The sequence below is a fragment of the Alosa sapidissima genome, chromosome 9 (genome assembly GCF_018492685.1).
Source record: "Alosa sapidissima isolate fAloSap1 chromosome 9, fAloSap1.pri, whole genome shotgun sequence".
In the NCBI taxonomy this organism is placed as follows: domain Eukaryota; kingdom Metazoa; phylum Chordata; class Actinopteri; order Clupeiformes; family Clupeidae; genus Alosa; species Alosa sapidissima.
Genome location: NC_055965.1, coordinates 9,626,427 through 9,644,129, shown reverse-complemented (window position 1 = coordinate 9,644,129; position 17,703 = coordinate 9,626,427). Strand labels below are relative to the sequence as shown.

At 45.1% G+C, this 17,703-nt stretch overlaps 1 protein-coding gene across 1 annotated transcript in view; it reads left to right on the top strand.

Moving 5' to 3' along the window:
• The window catches only part of cacna1ab (calcium channel, voltage-dependent, P/Q type, alpha 1A subunit, b), a 59,833-nt gene that overhangs the window by 34,502 nt on the left and 7,628 nt on the right, over positions 1-17,703 (top strand). Inside the window, 8 exon segments of the mRNA XM_042102731.1 lie at positions 1,041-1,089; positions 1,091-1,138; positions 7,475-7,580; positions 8,358-8,465; positions 11,136-11,239; positions 13,625-13,734; positions 14,189-14,324; positions 15,526-15,639. Coding sequence (XP_041958665.1) covers positions 1,041-1,089; positions 1,091-1,138; positions 7,475-7,580; positions 8,358-8,465; positions 11,136-11,239; positions 13,625-13,734; positions 14,189-14,324; positions 15,526-15,639 — 775 coding nt within the window.

The window sequence follows — 17,703 nt, the reverse complement described above, 5'->3', positions numbered from 1 at the left end:
CTCAAGACAAATGGACCAGACATGCACCTGCATGCATGCATGCAGACATAGCCAAATATGGACAGACGAAAGAGTAAAGGATGAAATATAGCATGAAAGAAAGAAAGAAAGAAAGAATAAAAAATGAGGCAGTGAAAGACAGTGAGTGAGTGAGTGAGATGGCAGACCCTGCGCATGGCAATACTTCTACCGCACAATGACTTAATTCTCTCATTACGTTTGCGTTTCCTTCTCTCTCGCTCCGTGTCTCGCTGAGGTTTGCATGGCAGACATCCTCATGAACCGACCCAGCTACGGCAGCTTGAGCCTCTCGACCTCCCCCCTCTGCATACAATAGCTGTGACGCAAAATACACCAGTCTGTATTTTGACCTGAACGCACAAAGGGGAACAACACTGTGTTAGTTCTGTTGCCTGTATGCAGTCCAATTAAGTCATTGCTCCTTTTTGCCAGAGATGAGAGACGTCTCTCATCGTGCACGGTCACCTAGGAAGTCCTTTGGCAACAGCGTATCAGAACTTTGTTTTCCCTTCAAGCCACTTTAGTCCCATTCTTCTAGAAAGTTCTAGAATGTTCTAGAGCATTCAGACAGAACTGGGTGGAACTGCACCGGGAGTCTTCCCCTTCTCCTCTGTCCCTCCTCTTGTTGGGAGAGAGGGCCTGTGATTTTGTGATTATGTAAGGTGTGTGTGTGTGTGTGTGTGTGTGTGTGTGTGTGTGTGTGTGAGTGCTTGCGTGTGTGCTTTCCTTACTTTTCACTCTTGTTCTCTGTGCTCCCTCCATCTCTCCCTCTCTTTCTCTCCCCCTTTTCTCTCCTCACCTCACTTCTCTCTCTATCTCTCTCCCTCTCTCTCTCTCCTCACCTCTCTCTCTATCTCTCTCTCTCCCTCTCTCTCTCTCTCTCTCTCTCTCTCTCTCTCTCCTCACCTCTCTCTCTATCTCTCTCTCCCTCTCTCTCTCTCTCTCTCTCTCTCTCTCTCTCTCTCTCTCTCTCTCTCTCTGTGTCTGCCTCCTCTAACCACCCTGTATTCTTCTTGCAGCGGGCGCATTCATTACAAGGATATGTACAGTTTATTACGAGTAATCGACCCCCCCTCTTGGTCTGGGCAAGAAATGTCCACATAGAGTGGCCTGCAAGGTTTGGACACCACTAAAAACCAAAGTCTTAACCTCACTGCTCGCATTTTGAAGACTGGAATGAATGTCGCTTTTTCCTTCTTTTTTTATCATTTTTGTTTTTTCCTCCTCACAGTTTGCGTTTGTTTAGTCCTTTTTTTAAAAACATTTGAACATGAAGTGGTTTTCAATATATCTATATATTTTTGTTTTGTTTTGTTTTGTTCAGCGGTTCATTTTTTCTCACAGCCATTTCTCTCTCTGCACTCTGATATGACATGAAATGAAAATACAGACAAGCGAATGTGTGGGACTATGCAGACACGTGTCGAGAGAAGCATGAGACTTGCACTGCCAATGAAAAACCAGGCCTCACGACAATTCATTTGTTTGTTTGTTTATTCAAATCAACAAAAACAATCCATCCTCTTTTAGTAGTTCATTTGAAATATTGGGTTTGTTTGTTTGTTTGTTTGTTAGTTTGTTCCTTCCTTTTGTATATTTTTGAATGCTTGCTGTCTTACCATTGCCTTGGCAGTTTGGGTATAGCAGCGTTGCATTTTGTTCTTGATTGATGGGAAGGGTGGCAGGGGGACAGAAAACTGCATTGACGTGACTTGGCCATTGTGCACACTTTACTCACTCACTTTACTCACTCACTTTACTCACTCACTTACTTACTCACCTACTCACTCACCTCCTCACTCACCTACTCACTCACCTACTCACTCGCACAACTCACACACGTCCGTGAGCAGCGGTGCTTTGACCACTTGCCTGTTTCTGAAAAGCTCCACTGCTGTTCTATGTGAGGGCCCTTATTCTCTTCTCTTTTCTCTCTTTTCTCTATCTCACCTTCATTCTCCCTTTCTCTCTTTTTCTCTACTTCTCTTGTTTTCTCAAATTCTCTCTCTCTCTCTCTCTCTGTTCTATTTTCTATCACACTGTGCAGCTCACATAGAATGGTGTTTTACTGACCGAAACTAAATACTTTTGACACACACACACACACACACACACACACACACACACATCCGCTCCCCCCCTCCTGTTCTGTTTTTTCTTGTGTCCTAGAGCAAAGGAAACCTAAAAAAAAAAGCTTTAAGTATACACACACACGCATACACATGCAGAGAGACAACAAATACGCTGGCCAATCTTCAGTGTCCCCAACCTATAACCAACCAAAACAAATAACCTCTGTGTTTTTGCTTCTCCTCTTTTGTGTATCTCCACCCCCTTCTCCTCCCTTCTCTCCTCCTCCTCCCTTCTCTCCTCCTCCTCCCTTCCCCACCCCATGTTTGTCCATCACACACCTATCTGTTGTATGTCGTCTGCACCCCCCCCCCCCTTCCCTTCCTCCTACCCCCTTCCTCATGGATATCTCCTGTCGTTCGTCGCCCCCCCCCCTCCCTCCCCCCCTCCCCTGTTGTCTGTTTGTTGTCATTGTCGTTTTTTTGGCGTATTTTTGTTTGGGTTTGGTTGTTTTCTTGTTTGTCACCGGTGGGCTCCTGCCAGCGGCAGGATCAGTTACAGTGATATGTATCAGATGCTAAGACACATGTGCCCGCCGCTCGGCCTGGGGAAGAGGTGCCCGGCGCGGGTGGCTTACAAGGTAGAGAGGGCTCTGCCCGTAATAATATCGTACAGCCTAAAGGGGGCGCCAAAAACGCCACCCTCGAGAAAAAAAAAAAAAAAGATATCCTAATTATACTCTGTCCGTTCTCTGTTAGTGTTGGTGTGGTTGGTGAGCGCTGTTATCTTCTATGTGGGGGTTTTCATTTGTTCCTTTCATTTCTTGTCCGTTTGTTTGTTTGTTTGTTGGTTTATTTTCGTTGGGAAGTGCTGAAAGCTGTGGGGGGAATTGAAGAGTGTTTAGCCGTTAGCCAGTCGGAGGAGTTCATGCCCACATCCACAGGAGAGGGGGAACAGGGCGGAAGGTGCCTTGCCAGCCCTTCTGCACCGTGCTTACGGGCCAGAAACCTACAGCTACTACATCCCCCATACCAGTCAGGGTAGCTTTCTCACCATACGTTATGCAAACACCCTATGGAAACCAGTGATCCCCTGCCGTATTTCACCCTCAAACCTATGACCTTGCAGCAATACAGGAGGCCAGATGTCATCACAGATACTTATGGAGTGATATTAATTTATTACAGATGACCCCGAGAATCTGCATTAAAGTGAGCGCTTTAATGTGAGTGAATTAGCTAGCTCCATTTAGAAGGCTTATATTTCCCTTAGACAGGGTCCCTCTATAGGGAAGCACAAAGTCTCAGTAGTGTTGAACAAGGCCCGCGTGTGCGTGTACAGAAGGACCGGGAAGGGGTGTGTGTCTTTGGGCCTCTGAGTCTCTCCCTCCTGTGGATGGCACACACACCTACACCCACACACACACACACACACACACAGATACACATACATTACATTATAATTAATACTTACCGTACATAGAATCAAACGTACACAGACTAGTGTAGTCATATAGCTATGATGTATATGATTGTACCCAGAAATGTTAACATCAGCCTCTGGGTCATAAGAAACAGGTGAGTTTAGGAGGGCGCCTAACCCATAGTGCCATAGACACCAGTAGCTAGAGTTAGTGGTTACGGCAAGAGAAAGCCCTGTCTTGTTTGTCCATTGTTTTTCTTTTTATTTCCTTTTATGGGAAGTCCACAACCAGAACCACGACAATCAAATCAGTTTTCCACCTGTCCTTTTGTTTTCCTCTGTCAATGCAGTTCCAATCTGTCTCCTTTCCCTATCTCTCTCTGTCACTCACTTCTTCTCATTCTCTCTATCACTCTTTCTGTTCTCTCTCTTCTGCTGTTTTCCTCTGTCTCCCTCTATCTTTCTGTCCCTCTCTCTGTCTCTCTATCCCCCTCTCTCTGTCTGTCTGTCTCTCTCTCTCTCTGTCTGTCTGTCTATCTCTCTGTCTGTCTGTCTGTCTCTCTGTCTGTCTGTCTATCTCTCAGTCTGAGTGTCTGTCTGTCTGTCTTTCTGCCTGTTGTGTATATAAAACTCAATGGGTCATCTTATCATTGATTGTTTTTGTTTTTTTGGGACTATAAGTACCAGTAGTTGCCATGGTGTAAGTTCTTGATAAATATGACACGCCCTGTCATGTGCATCAGAGGTGGATTCTGGATCCTCATTTAATCTCTAAAAATAGGAATATGTTTGCATCTCCACTGGTCCCTTATCCTGGGCCGAGGAGCCAAGATACCTTATTTGAAAATTAGCAATTGATACCTAGCATGCCTTAAGTAGCCTGCTAAGGTTACTGTGACTACAAGGACACTAAAAACTGTTAAGGGCAGGCGTTTTCTTACGTGAGGTGCCTCCAACTAAGCGTGCCACCTGCCCATAGTGTTATGTGGGCTAATGTAATACACCACGGAGCTGTAGTGCCATCCATCTCTTACCACAAATGCAATGATTGACCAACAGAAGCCAAAATAAAGTGAAAACATAAAAGTGAAAAAATATTTTCAAACTACCAAACTCAGCCTTGTCCCTATTAGGCTGACAAAATCAGTGTTAGACTAAATGATTTTATTTCAAACAAGAATGTGCAGTAATTTAGCATTTCACCAAAAAATACTTCTGATAATACACTTATTTTAGGCTTTTGTTTGTAACACATTTTTTGCTTTATATCTGTAATATAGCTCTCCACATTTTGTTTCACGTCTTGACCTTAATTTTGATAGCAGATCATCAAAGTCAACCTCCCATTTAGCATTTGAAGAATCAATTCGGTTTGAGTCTCCTTGTCTGCATTCCATAATCTTTTGTCAAACCCCTTTCACACCAAACTATAATCCAAGGAATTACCTAGAAATCTAAATGCTGTTCATATGAGAAGTTGATCATTTTGCTAATTTAGCCAAGATGGCTGTAGAGTTCAGAGTTTTGAGAAGATATAGCTGAGAAAAGAAAAATCTCACCAGCCGGACATTTATTAGCCTACATTCACATATTGTCCAGAATGTAGCATCTTTTTTGGTCCCTTATTAGGCTAAGATAGCTAATAGCTAAGAATCACACAATGACCAGTTCCGGACATTAAGTTTCAGGTCGGTGATTTTCGGTGATGCGACAAAATATTTATATCTGTCCATATTAGTTAATATAGAAATAGATTTTTAGACTTACAAAGCTACGTTATATCAACTGAGCCTGTTTTCTGGCTTTTTTTTGTTTAATAACAACTAAAGTTTTCACTCAATAAACTTAAATAAAAATTTAGTGAATGATTTAGCATGCTAGCTGTTGACTGTGCACTGAATAGAGAATAATAGCCCACCTGTTGCTCAACACTTGTTTTTGTTGTGTCGGTCGTTAGTTAGTGTTGGGTAAATTGTGTTATGTTGATAAGAGATGCAGAAAGGAAAATAGAACGCACTGCTGTGTGTGAAAACAAACAAGAGTTTTGGTTTGAAAGGGGCTATCTGTAAGCAACAATTAAAAGACAACATATTTGTTGAAATAGGGTGGGAAACTAACTAAGTACAGTATATCAGGTCATCTTATCTTTTCTTTTCCTTATCTCTGTTTTTCTTTCTCTTCCTCTCCGGCTCTCTCTTTCTCCTCCTCTCTTTGTCCATATTTGCCATCTCAGATCATGCCCCTTCAGTCTCCTTTCTCTCCTTTTATCTGTGTGACTCCATTCCATGGCCTTCCAGTCTAACTACACTAACTACTCTACCTGTTTTTCCTTTTATGCTACCTACCTTCCTACACCTGCTCGATTCCAAAGAGGCAAAGATTTAAAAAAAAAAAAAAACAGATAAAACTTACCTTTCTTCCCTTAATAAATAAAATGTATTATTAAGAGAATGCCACTCATTTACCAAACAAAGACTTTCCTTTCCAAGACACTGCACCCATTAAGCTTTGCAAGAGATGAGATCAATTTGGATATACTGCCAGACATTACCTTTCAACTATTTCCTTTACTGAAGACCACCAACCAGGGACCCAGCCCCTCCCCCCCACCCCCACCCCAATAAGCCTGAAAGACGCCAAACAAAGACACATTGATCACAAGCCAACATTACGCCACCAAAGAAAGAAAAGAGGCAATGAAGATGATACTCTGTGCGCGGCTGCACGACTGCTGGTGCTATGAACAGGGGCAGGGGGAGGGGGGAGCATGCCTTTTTGCACGCTGCACGTTCGTGGGATGGGGGGGGGCGGGGTGGGATGGGATGGGCGCACTTGCATGCTCTGTTGCATGGTTGAGCTGAGGGCGTGGCGTCTTGCGCTAACTTTGGTCGTCTCGAGGTCGGCTGCCAGCTGTCACTGCTGCTACTAGTGCCGCCGCTGCTAACGTGACCTGTGAGTGGTTTGCCGGACGAGCTTGAAAACGGCCACACACACACACACACACACACCACCCATATTCACTCACTCGCACACACTAATGCCATGCCATGTGCTTGTTTGTGAGCGCCGTCATGTTCATGACTTTCTTTTTGACAAATTAAAGGTAATTCCCAATGAGTGACAACAGGCATATAACAAAAAAAACCGTCTGTTTTCAACGAAAGGCTTTGATTTTTTTTTTATACCCCTGTTCACTCATTGGTGGAGGTATGAAATGTCTAGATGAGTTGATCGTAAGGGGGAGCTTAAAACAATTGTGCCCCAGCCAACAAGGTCACTTCCTCCGCAATAAGTGCAGACCATAACATCAGTAGGCTAGCATCTCTCTTAATCTGTGAGGGCTCCAATTAAGCTTCTTAATTGAGATGTGTGTCTTTGGTGCGGTGTTAAGAGGTGGGTGCGCGGAGCTACTCACTGTACCTGTCTTTGTGTGTTGTGCAAACAAGAATGTGTGAATGACAGCCACACAGCTATTCACACATCGGCATTGTTGGGCGGGGGGGGTGTAGTGTAGGTTTGGTCTGGGGCCATTTTTTGTCGTGGCATTTTGATGTGATCCCCAGCCCTCACAGATATCAGTTAGACTGAGATATGAATATCCTATCCTCGGTTGATCTTGGAGTATGACACCCATTGAAATCAGGACTGTCAGACTATCCTGGACATACAGAAAGGTGCCAATGAGATGCACAGGCATGACACTGCTGGTAGATTGCAGAAGTCTGAGACCACATCAGACATTTAGAGATTTGAACATCACTGGCAGTTAATCCAGAGTGGAAGTGACTGGGGGCTGTTAGTCTGTTGAGCTCCTCCTTGCCGTCCCTCTATTCTCCCACCCCCCCCACTGCCCCCATGCCGTACCCCAAAGCTGCCCCTGAGGGGGGTTCAGGGGTACTTGCCTTTCCACTGTTGTCCCGCCCCGAACGCTCACCGAGCCCACTGGTTGGCCTGTCCACAGAGGCTGCTGCGCATGGACTTGCCGGTCGCCGACGACAACTCGGTGCATTTCAACTCCACTCTCATGGCCTTGATCCGTACTGCCCTGGACATCAAGATTGCAAAGGGTATGATGGGACCTTTTCCAGCCCCGCCCCCCACTCTCTTTCTTTTCCTCCTCTCTGAAGCTCTAACGTTCTGTCACTTATTTTTTAACCGTACAAGTTTGATTTTCTCACTGCTCTGTGTGTTTGGTTTCATTTTAAACTACCTCCTAACCTGGAGTTGTCTAGTAGCCTAGCCTACTCTACAGTATCTACAAGATCACAGTTTGAATTTGATTTTGTCATATTTGATACCACTAAACGTGGTATGTCAAAAGATGCCCCACAGATTGCTCATGATAATTAAAGAAATATCCATGTGTGTGTGTGTGTGTGTGTGTGTGTGCATGTGTGTGTTTGTGTGTGTTTCTGAATGTATGTACAACTAATTGTGTTTTTTTGATCACTTTGGTAATTATATTATGTGTATCTGCATGCTCTCTCTGTGTGTGTGTGTGTGTGTGTGTGTCTGTGGGTCTGTCTGTCTGTCTGTGTGGGTGGGTGTGTATGTCTGTGGGCCTGTGTTTCTATACGTGTGGTTTGTGTGTGTATCTGTGTCTGTATGTATGCATATCTAAACCATATGTTTGTGGATGTGTTTGTGGTATGTTTGTGCACAAATGCTTCTGTTCATGTGTATGTGTGTGCTACTGTGCGTATGTATGTCTGTTGCCACGTGTATATGTGTTGGCCTCTGTGTGTGTCTGTGTGTGTGTGTGTGTGTGTGTGTGTGTGTGCGTGTGTGTGTTCGTGTGTGTGTGTGTGTGTGTGTCGGTATCGCTACCCACCCACCTACCCCAGGGGGCGCAGACAAACATCAGATGGATGCAGAGCTGCGCAAGGAGATGATGGCCATCTGGCCCAACCTGTCCCAGAAGCACCTGGACCTCTTGGTCACTCCGCACAAGTGTAAGTTGCACAAGGGTTTGTACACAGCAGCGCGCGGCCGGCGGCCCTCCCCTCCTCCTCCTCCAGCCGGCCGGCCGGCCCCGCTGCGACCGACCGTGACGATATCACCACTCATCCGAGGACAGCTTCTCTCAGCCAGCACCACTCACCGCTCGGCACCCTCTGATCAGGCTCCCCCGACCTCCCGCCTGCTGCCCCAATACCCCTCCACCCCACCCCAATACCCCTCCAGCCCACCTCACCCACCCTCAACTCCCCTCTCTATCTCTCTCTGCTAAATCCAGCTCTGTGTCTATCTGTTAATCTCTATCTGTGTCACTCAGCTGAAGTGGTTCTTAGCTCCCTTTGGTAATCTAATGCGGCCTCTCCTAAAGCAATCTAGCTCTTTATCTGTCCGATAATGTAGGTCTATTCTCCTCGAAAGCTAATCTAGCTCTATCTCACTTAATCAAGCTTTGTATCTGTATAGACCAGATGTATCTTTCTCTGCTAATTTAGCTCTTTAGCACTTAGGCTAGTCCTGGAGGTCTACTTCCCTCCTTTTCTCCCTCTCTCTCTCTCTCTCCCTCCCTCTCTCTTTCTCTCTCTCTCTCTGTATCAGATGCTTCTGAAGTTCTTCTTTTCACTCTGTGACCCACCCTCTTCCCTTCATCTTGTTGAATGAATGCATCCCAGCTCACCGGTCATTGTAGAATGCACAGTATATCTTATTTTGTCAGTTGCCTTATGTTGACTGTTATTCGCTGACTACATGACAGCTAAGCTAAGTAGTCGTGAGCATACAGTTACACATACTTGTTCCGTATGTGTGAGCACATAGGTACTGGTGCATGCTGATTCATTTTACAGTGTACCCTGTACAAACAACCCCTTTGCCCTTATAGTTGCATGATAATGGATGGAAGAGTTTAACAGATGCTGATAGTTACTTGTATGTTTCAAGGTGATGTTTAGTGCAGATAACTTGCAAGGCAGTAATGGCGAGTCGAGTATTATTGTCTTAATGCTAGTATTGCTACTATTTAATCACAGTTTAACACTGTCATGTGATTAATTGATCAGCAAAAGATCAACCTTCCCTCCCCTCAAGTTTAGCCTATCCTGATATCTGAATGCATGTTATTTTTCTTGGGTTTTAGATACCAAGGAAGTGAACCCCCCTTGCATGGATTGTCCTTTCAAAACTCCACAGATCACATCATAAATATGTAGGACTCCCATTTCCTTGCCACATCACTCATACTGGCACAGACAGCTGGTGAACCGCTGCCCCTTCTCCCACTTGTGCCCCCTCTGGCCCTCATCTCTCCTCTGGTTTACCCCTCTGCTGCCCCTCAGTCCTCTTCCTGATGCCCTCTCTCTCTCCGTGGCCTGTTATCAGGGGGTGCCTTCCTATAGACAGTTCCTCTATAGAAGTCTTTTCACTTCAGGATGTAGGGTCCTAGCATAGCAGTCTAACAGACCCAGAGCTCCTTAAAGGAAAAGCCTGGCTAACATGAATTAACAGATAGCCTTGGCCTCGAAACAGCTTGCAGTATATGATTACCTGAAATATGTAGAGTAATATATAGTTTAAAATAAATGTATATATATTTATATATATATGCATATGATAAATGTTAAGCGCATGTTTATATAGGCTACTACTGATATAATACTGTAGATGTACAGTAGTTACTATTGTGGCATGATGAGCTAAGATGTTCTTAAAGGTAGCTATTAATGCATGGATAGTCATAGTTAGTTGGTTACAAAGTTTTACAAAATCAAGTCTATGTTTTGCTTGCTATTATTTATTGAGTCCTATAAGCACTTTTAGTAATACAAATAGTGAAACTAGTAGTAGTGATAGTGGCAGAAGTATTGTTTGAGTTATTTACATTGTTGTATGTTGAAGTCTGGAGAATCTTGAGCTGTTTCACCATTAGGCTCAGTCACTGTATATTAGCTCAGAGAGAATAGGTTAATATTCTTACCCCTCTGAAGCTCAAACTTTTTTTTCTCCTTCAATATATGTTTGATGTTCTACTCAAACTCCAGATGCTAATCTGGAGTCTTGAGAAAAATTTGAGCTCCAATCTTGAAGAAAGCAACTACAGAAAATGGCAGCAGTTGTGCCCGCTCACTACGGTGACGCCATGTCATGGTGAAACGGCTCTCGAGTCCACCCAGCGTATAGTCCACCTTGTAGCCTGTACTCGGTAGAGATAAGAGTCACTAGATGGTAGATGCTGCAGAAAAGATCTGCCTGTGAAAAGACTCCGCACTGTGGCGTACTATATCGTAACTATATCGTAACTCTGTTAAGACTGTGCTGTACATGTCCCCGTACTGTGTTACAGTGATGTATACGTACGTGTCTGTGTGATGTATACAGGGCTCGACATTAATGGTTGCCTGGTTGCCCTCGGCTACCAAATTGTTACAAGTGGCAACCAGGTTTGGTTAGCTTTGCCAACCAAAACATCATGCTTGGCAACCACTTTTAACCACTTTTAAAAGTTAATGTTGAGCCCTGAGTTGTATACTACATGTTACCTGTACATGTCTTGGTCTCTGTTTTGGTGTTGGTGTTTGTGGCATGCCTTGTCTCCCACCCCCATACCCCCCACGGCTCAGGGTCCCATCTCGCCCCGTCTAATCGTGCAGGGTAACTTGTCCGTTTCTCAGCAGCGACAGACCTGACGGTGGGGAAGATCTACGCGGCCATGATGATCATGGAGTACTACCGCCAGAGCAAGGCCAAAAGGCTCCAGGCTCTCCGTGAGGAGCAGGTACCGGTTTGTACCCCCCCCTCCCTAAACTGTCCCACCCTATCTTGCCCCAACCTGCAACCCTTTTCCCTTTTGCCCTCTCAGCAGCAAGGACCCCTTGCACGCCTCTCTCAGAAGCCTGTCCCGGTAGCAGGGACATATTTGAGCTAACTTATCTCATATATGTTTGCTATGTTAAATCTAGAATAGACACACCTTGACAAACAAGCAGCACGCTAACTTAGTACAGGTTAATGCTAGAACAGTGTTAATTTGATCCAGTTTGCTTTGCTAAGCTAGTTTGCCTACTTTAGCATTTACTTATCTACAGTAGCTAGCTAGGTTGGCTTAGCTAGGCTAACAGTTGCTCCCTTAAAGGTAAGCCCTCCTGAAGCTGCATCTCCAAACCAGTAGCTCTAGCAGTAAGCCTAAGGGCATCCTCTTCTTCAGTGTTTAACTACCCTACGTATTATCTTTCCACTACTTACCTATGGAAGTTATATGGTCCAGCTTTATCGCTGTAGTAGCAAGCCAACTTGCTCCCTCTGCTTCAACCCTCTCCTGGACTTCCTGATCCCCCTTAAACAATGTATGAGAGGTTTTAAAAGGTATGTAGAAGAACTGGATTGAGATAACCAAGATTACTCTACTGTAACATTATACTGCATATACAATGATGATGATGATGATGATGATGCAACATGGCCGTTTGTCAGTGTCTTGTTTCTTCCCCCCCCCCCCCCCCCTCTTTATATGTGTATGTGTTCTGAATGCTTCATTCACTTGCCCAAGGTGCAGTACCCATATCTCCACTAGGAGGTGCTCTAAAGCTGATCATGATCAAAGAGAAAAGCACCAAGTCATAGTGGTGTAGTATAGACTGATCTTTATGGAGTGTTGATACTGCACTGTTCAATGGGCAAGTGGATGGCGGTTGGTTCTGCTGTATGTGGTGATGTGTGTCCAAGTGTCTCTTCCTGACTGTCCCCATGTCACTGACAGTGCTCAGCAGGTGTACTGCCCCATTTGGTTTGTATGTCCAAAAGTCTGTGCCCAGCCCGCCCTCATACCCTCATGACATTCCATGTATAGAACGCGTATGAGTTCCGTGCTCCAGACTCTTCTCAACATCTGTGCTGGTGGTGGTGGCCTGTGTGGGTGTGGCATGGCAGGAGCCCCGCCTTCCTCTGACCCCCTATCCTCCTGTGGAACCCCTCTCTGCTTCCTTGTCTGTGTCACCACATGTGGGATATCAGCCCTCCTCTCTGGTTGTCTGTTTTTACACATCTCAATGAGATCTCTCTCTCTCTCTCTCTCTCTCTCTCTCTCTCTCTTTCTCTCTCTCTCTCTTTCCTTGAATTTCCCCTGGGGATCAATAAAGTATCTATCTATCTATCTATCTATCTTCTTGCTCTGGCTTTCTCCTTCCCTCTCTCTCTCTTTCTCTCTCTCTCTCTGTGTCTCTCTTTCACACACACACACTCTCTCTCTCTCTTCCCACTCTCTCTCTCTCTCTCTATTTGTCTGTCTCTCTTTCTCACTATTCGTCTTTGGTGTCTTTGTTTGTAATGTAGATGTCTTAACCCTTGTCCTGTGTCACACCTCTTTACCTTCTGGCTGTTAATCTTCCAACTCTTAGTTACATGTTATATCATTTCATCCCTTTCATTTTGTCTTCTTGAACTCTTCCGACTTCCTCTCTGCCCTGCTTCCCTCTAACTCCTCTGACGATTTGAGGTCTTGACCGTCTGAGTGGCTCAAGTGAACAGGTCAAAACTCTTGACCGGTTTGGTCCTAAGCGTCTCTCTAACATGGCTTCTTCTCTCTTCCTCTGTGTGTGACCCACTGCCTGGACTGTCTCTGGACTGTGATCATGGTTGAGGTTGTTGAGATGTTGAGTTGAAGATCTGGCTGTGAACCTTTTGGCTAACCACGGTCTGTGTGTTCTCAGGGTATAAAGAAAAAAAAAGTACCCCAATTTGATTTTGACCGGTGATCACTCACAATCATGGAAATGCTGCGTGCTGAATGCACCCGTAAGGAAAAAAGTCACCTTTAGTGAAGCAGAGCACACAGTGTTTTGCCCAAAGGGACATTGCCCGTGCCAACCATAGGCTGGTATGAGAGGCTGGAATGGAAGATGCACTACAATACCATTCTATGCCAGCACAATACCAAAACAAAAATTTCAAACAGCGCATCCCTTTCTAAGAATGTTAAAAAAATGGAATGCTTGTGCTGTTCTGATTTCCCCCTCCTCCCACCACCACCACCAACCAACTGTCTGCAGAAGGATGCTCTCCTTCTGCTCACCGATTGGTTGTGTGAGCTACCCCCAGCTCTTTCCCTCGTGTTTGCATGGGTGTGTCTGACCCCAGCCCGTCGGCCATGTCGTATCTCACACAGAACCGAACGCCGTTAATGTTTCAGCTCATGGAGCCATCCCCAACCCAGGAAGGGGGACAACCGGGGGTCAACGGGGTCCCCCAGATTCAGCAGGAGCCAATCAACAGTCTGTGAGTACATTGGTCCGCCTCTTGCCCCGCCTCTTTTCCTTTTTCACTTCCTCTTCCTGATTTGCTGCTACTTCTACTTCTACCTGAGTTCTTATTCTACACTCTACACATTCTATTTTCTATTCATTTTTTCCTCACAACTCTAAGTGGTTGCTGGTGTTACAGTTGCTGTTGCTTTTATTTCTGTCTTTTATTTCCTCTTGCTGGTTGTTTTCTTTTCTTCTGCTTTCTTTCAGGTGGCCTCGCTTTCTGTGACTATCAGTTTTGTGACCTTTCTGTGTGTGTTAGTCTGTCTGTGACTTGAACTATTGCATTATTATTAGCATTTTCAGGAAGTGTGTGTGTGTGTGTGTGTGTGTGTGTGTGTGTGTGTGTGTGTGTGGTTGTGTGTGGTTGTGTGTGTGTGTGTGTGTGTGTTGTGGAGTGGCCACTGACTGTTGTGTTTCGGTGGCAGACCTCCTGTGGGTGACATGACAGAGAGCCAGTCCTGGGTGACGGCTAAAGACCAGGAAATGTTCCAGAAAACGGGCAACTGGAGCCCCGACCAGCCCTACCCTGATGACACCCGCGACAACCGTCACAATCCACAGGTAACACACACACACACACACACACACACACACACACACAGAGTCATGCTCCAAAGCTGTAATAGCAATATGTCATCTCTCCATTCCTTCACATGTATTACTAGGTGATTCAGCTGCAGAAAATATGATTCAGGAATATGACAATGTCACTCTCACACACTTACGCACACACACACACACACACACACACACACACACACACACACACATATACATGCACACACTCTCACAGCCAGAGCACTGTCCTGTGTGTCAGTGCATTACTCTGTGGACTGCATGGTTGGAGGTGGTGTTTTGAGGCCTCTGTGGGCCTGTGTGTGTGTGTGTGTGTGTGTGTGTATGTGTGTGTGTGTGTGTGCGTGTGTGTGTGTGTGCTTCCGTGCGTGTATGTGTGTGTCACTCTGAACACCATTGGGCATGGTTGTCCTGCACTTTGTCCAACCACTTCACTGTGGCCGTCCACTGACTGCACACTCCTAAACCTTCACCCTTCCACCTCTGTGCCCCCCCTTCCACACACACACACACACACACTCATACACACATATTCTCTTTCACACACACACACACACACACACACACATACACACACACACACACACACACACACACACACACACACACACACATTTTCTCACTCTCACACACACACACACACACACACACACACACACACACATGATGGTTGTTGGGCATTGGTCTATGTGGTATCTCTGTCAAAAGCACTTACCATGCTTGTATTTTCATACCACACCATTCTTCCATTCACATTCATTTATCTCTCTCCCTCTCTCTCTCTCCACTCTCTCTCTGTCTATCTCTTTCTCTCTCTCTGTTCCTCTCTCATTCTCTTCATTTGTCCTCTCATCCTCTCTGTCTGTTGAACTGTTCCAAGCCTCTCTAGTCCCTCAGCTCTCCTTGTCTCTGCTATTGTCGTCTCATAGCCCATGGGCTATGTCAGTGTCCTCATATACACTCTATGTGAAACACACACACACACACACACACACACACACACACACACACACACACACTCACACACTCACACACTCAAAAACCTGTACACATGGAGACTAGTGCACTCTCATCCACACACACACACACACACACACACACACTTACATACAGACATACAGACAAGACACAAGTGTTCCCATGGCAACGTCGGCCGCCGACCGCGCTGTCGCTCTGTTTCCCGCAGACGGTAGAGATGAGTGAGATGGGGCGGGACGGTTACTCGGACACTGAGTCCTATCACCCAATGGAAGGGCATGGGCGGACCATCTCCATGCCCCGCCTCTCAGCAGACAACCAAGTGAGCACTTTCATTCCACCCTCTGCCCCCTCCCCTGCTTTCCCTTCCCTTCTTCTCCCCTCATCCCCCTCTTCCTCTCTCATTCCTTCCCTCTTTCTCTGTCACTCTCTCCGTTCCCTTGCTTGTCCTTACCTTTCCTCAGCCAGATTACCCCCCCCCCCCCCCCCCCCCCCACAAAAAAAAAGATCTCGATATCAACTAATCACCATCTGCCTTGGTTGGTTAGATCCACCCTGCCATCCATTGCCTTGGTTGAATGGCTACTGTAGCGGCCCCATAAGGCAGTCTTTTCCATTGTAGGAACCCATGCACTTCCCAGGAGACATCGTCCTTCACAGGAACAGTCCCCTTAACCAGCCCTTCCAGTCTCTCTGTCTTCAGTGCAGTGTGTGAAGGACCAGACTTCCTTGGCTTCAACTCTGAACTCTATAAAATATAATATATATATATATATATATATATATATATATATATATATATATATATATATATATATACTGTATATCATATCATATCATATATTATCATATTATTTCCAGCAGCACCGCCAACATTTGTCTGCTAAACTATAAAACTATGAAAGGTTATGTTAAAGATAACATTTGTATTAGTCCAAGGCCGTTGAACTTGGCTGCTAATGTTCCATGAAATGGCTTCATAGTTTAATTTCTTGACAAATGAAGATATAGCAGCACTGCTGTTGATGGATTAAAGCCTGTGTTTCTAATGACACTTTGCCTATGTGTTCATTCAGTGACCTCAACATGCTGACTCCGCAAAGAACAAGTGCTCCTCATTCCCACTTGTCTTCCACTTGTCATATTGTGTTTAACCAATCACTGTCATCACTGCCATCACAATTGCCATCCCTGTAAGTGCCACCCCACAGTTTTAGAACAGGGGCAGATCCTGCGGTCAGAACAGGATGCCCTAACACAGTCCATGAGTTCCTGCGATGGAAAACAGCCTGTAGCCTACTGCGCTTCCAGCTCTGTCCAGGAAGGTGACAGGTGCATCCTAATGCGCTGGCATGAACAATGCTAACATGCTAAAGCTTAAGCTGAAGCTGAGGCTGAAGCAGGAGGTTAAGTGGCTCATCACAAACACTTTCCTCTCCTGTCACCTCCCTGATTGGCAGTGTGTTTGTGAGTGTATGTGCCTAGATGGCCCTAGGTGCATATGGTCATAGGTGCATATTTGAATGTCAATGTGTGTAGGGCAAGTCGATTGTGTGTGTGTGTGTGTGTGTGTGTGTGTGTGTGTGTGTGTGTGTGTGTGTGTGTGTGTGTGTGGGTGTTTTGCCCCTAACATTTCATGAGCTCACTCACAGTAAAGCCTTGGTGTGTCGGGTGCATGCTGTGGTCTGAGCTTGATGGGGGAGACCACACTGGAAGACATGGAAGTATGTCAGGAAAAAATCATACATTATATGCAGTACCTTAATGTGTATACAGCATATTAACAAGTCACACATACAGACACACACACACACACTTTCTCTCTCTCTGTCTGTCTCTCTCTCTCATGCACACACATGAATACACATAACTCATACAATTTCATTCTCTTAGAGCTTTGGGTATGTGAGTTTGTATGTGTGTGTGTGTGTGTGTGTGTGTGTGTGTGTGTGTGTGTGTGTGTGAGTGAGTGTGCAGAGGAAATGTGTGTGAATGAAGCACACAAACGTATGTGTGTGTGTGTCTGTGTGTATAAGCAATGCTGTGCGTTTCTTTCGGAATATACTTTTGAAAACTTCTTTGATCAGAATATATGTGGTTCAAATATCCACAATATAATCACTAATTTGAGATGTGAATAATTAGGGCTGTCAAAATAACTGATTAATTTCGATTAATTAATTTGAGAAAAAATAACTGATTAAAAAAAATAGCGCAGATCAATCGATTCATATGACCGTTGACCCCGAGCCGTTGTAGTCAGTAACCATTAGACTGTAAAATGAAGGAGAGAGAAGAAAATGTGCTGCCTAGATCATTGATTGGAACATTTACTTTTCAAAAATGGCTTGATGGTGTTGATAAAAATAAAGTGTTAATTAAAATA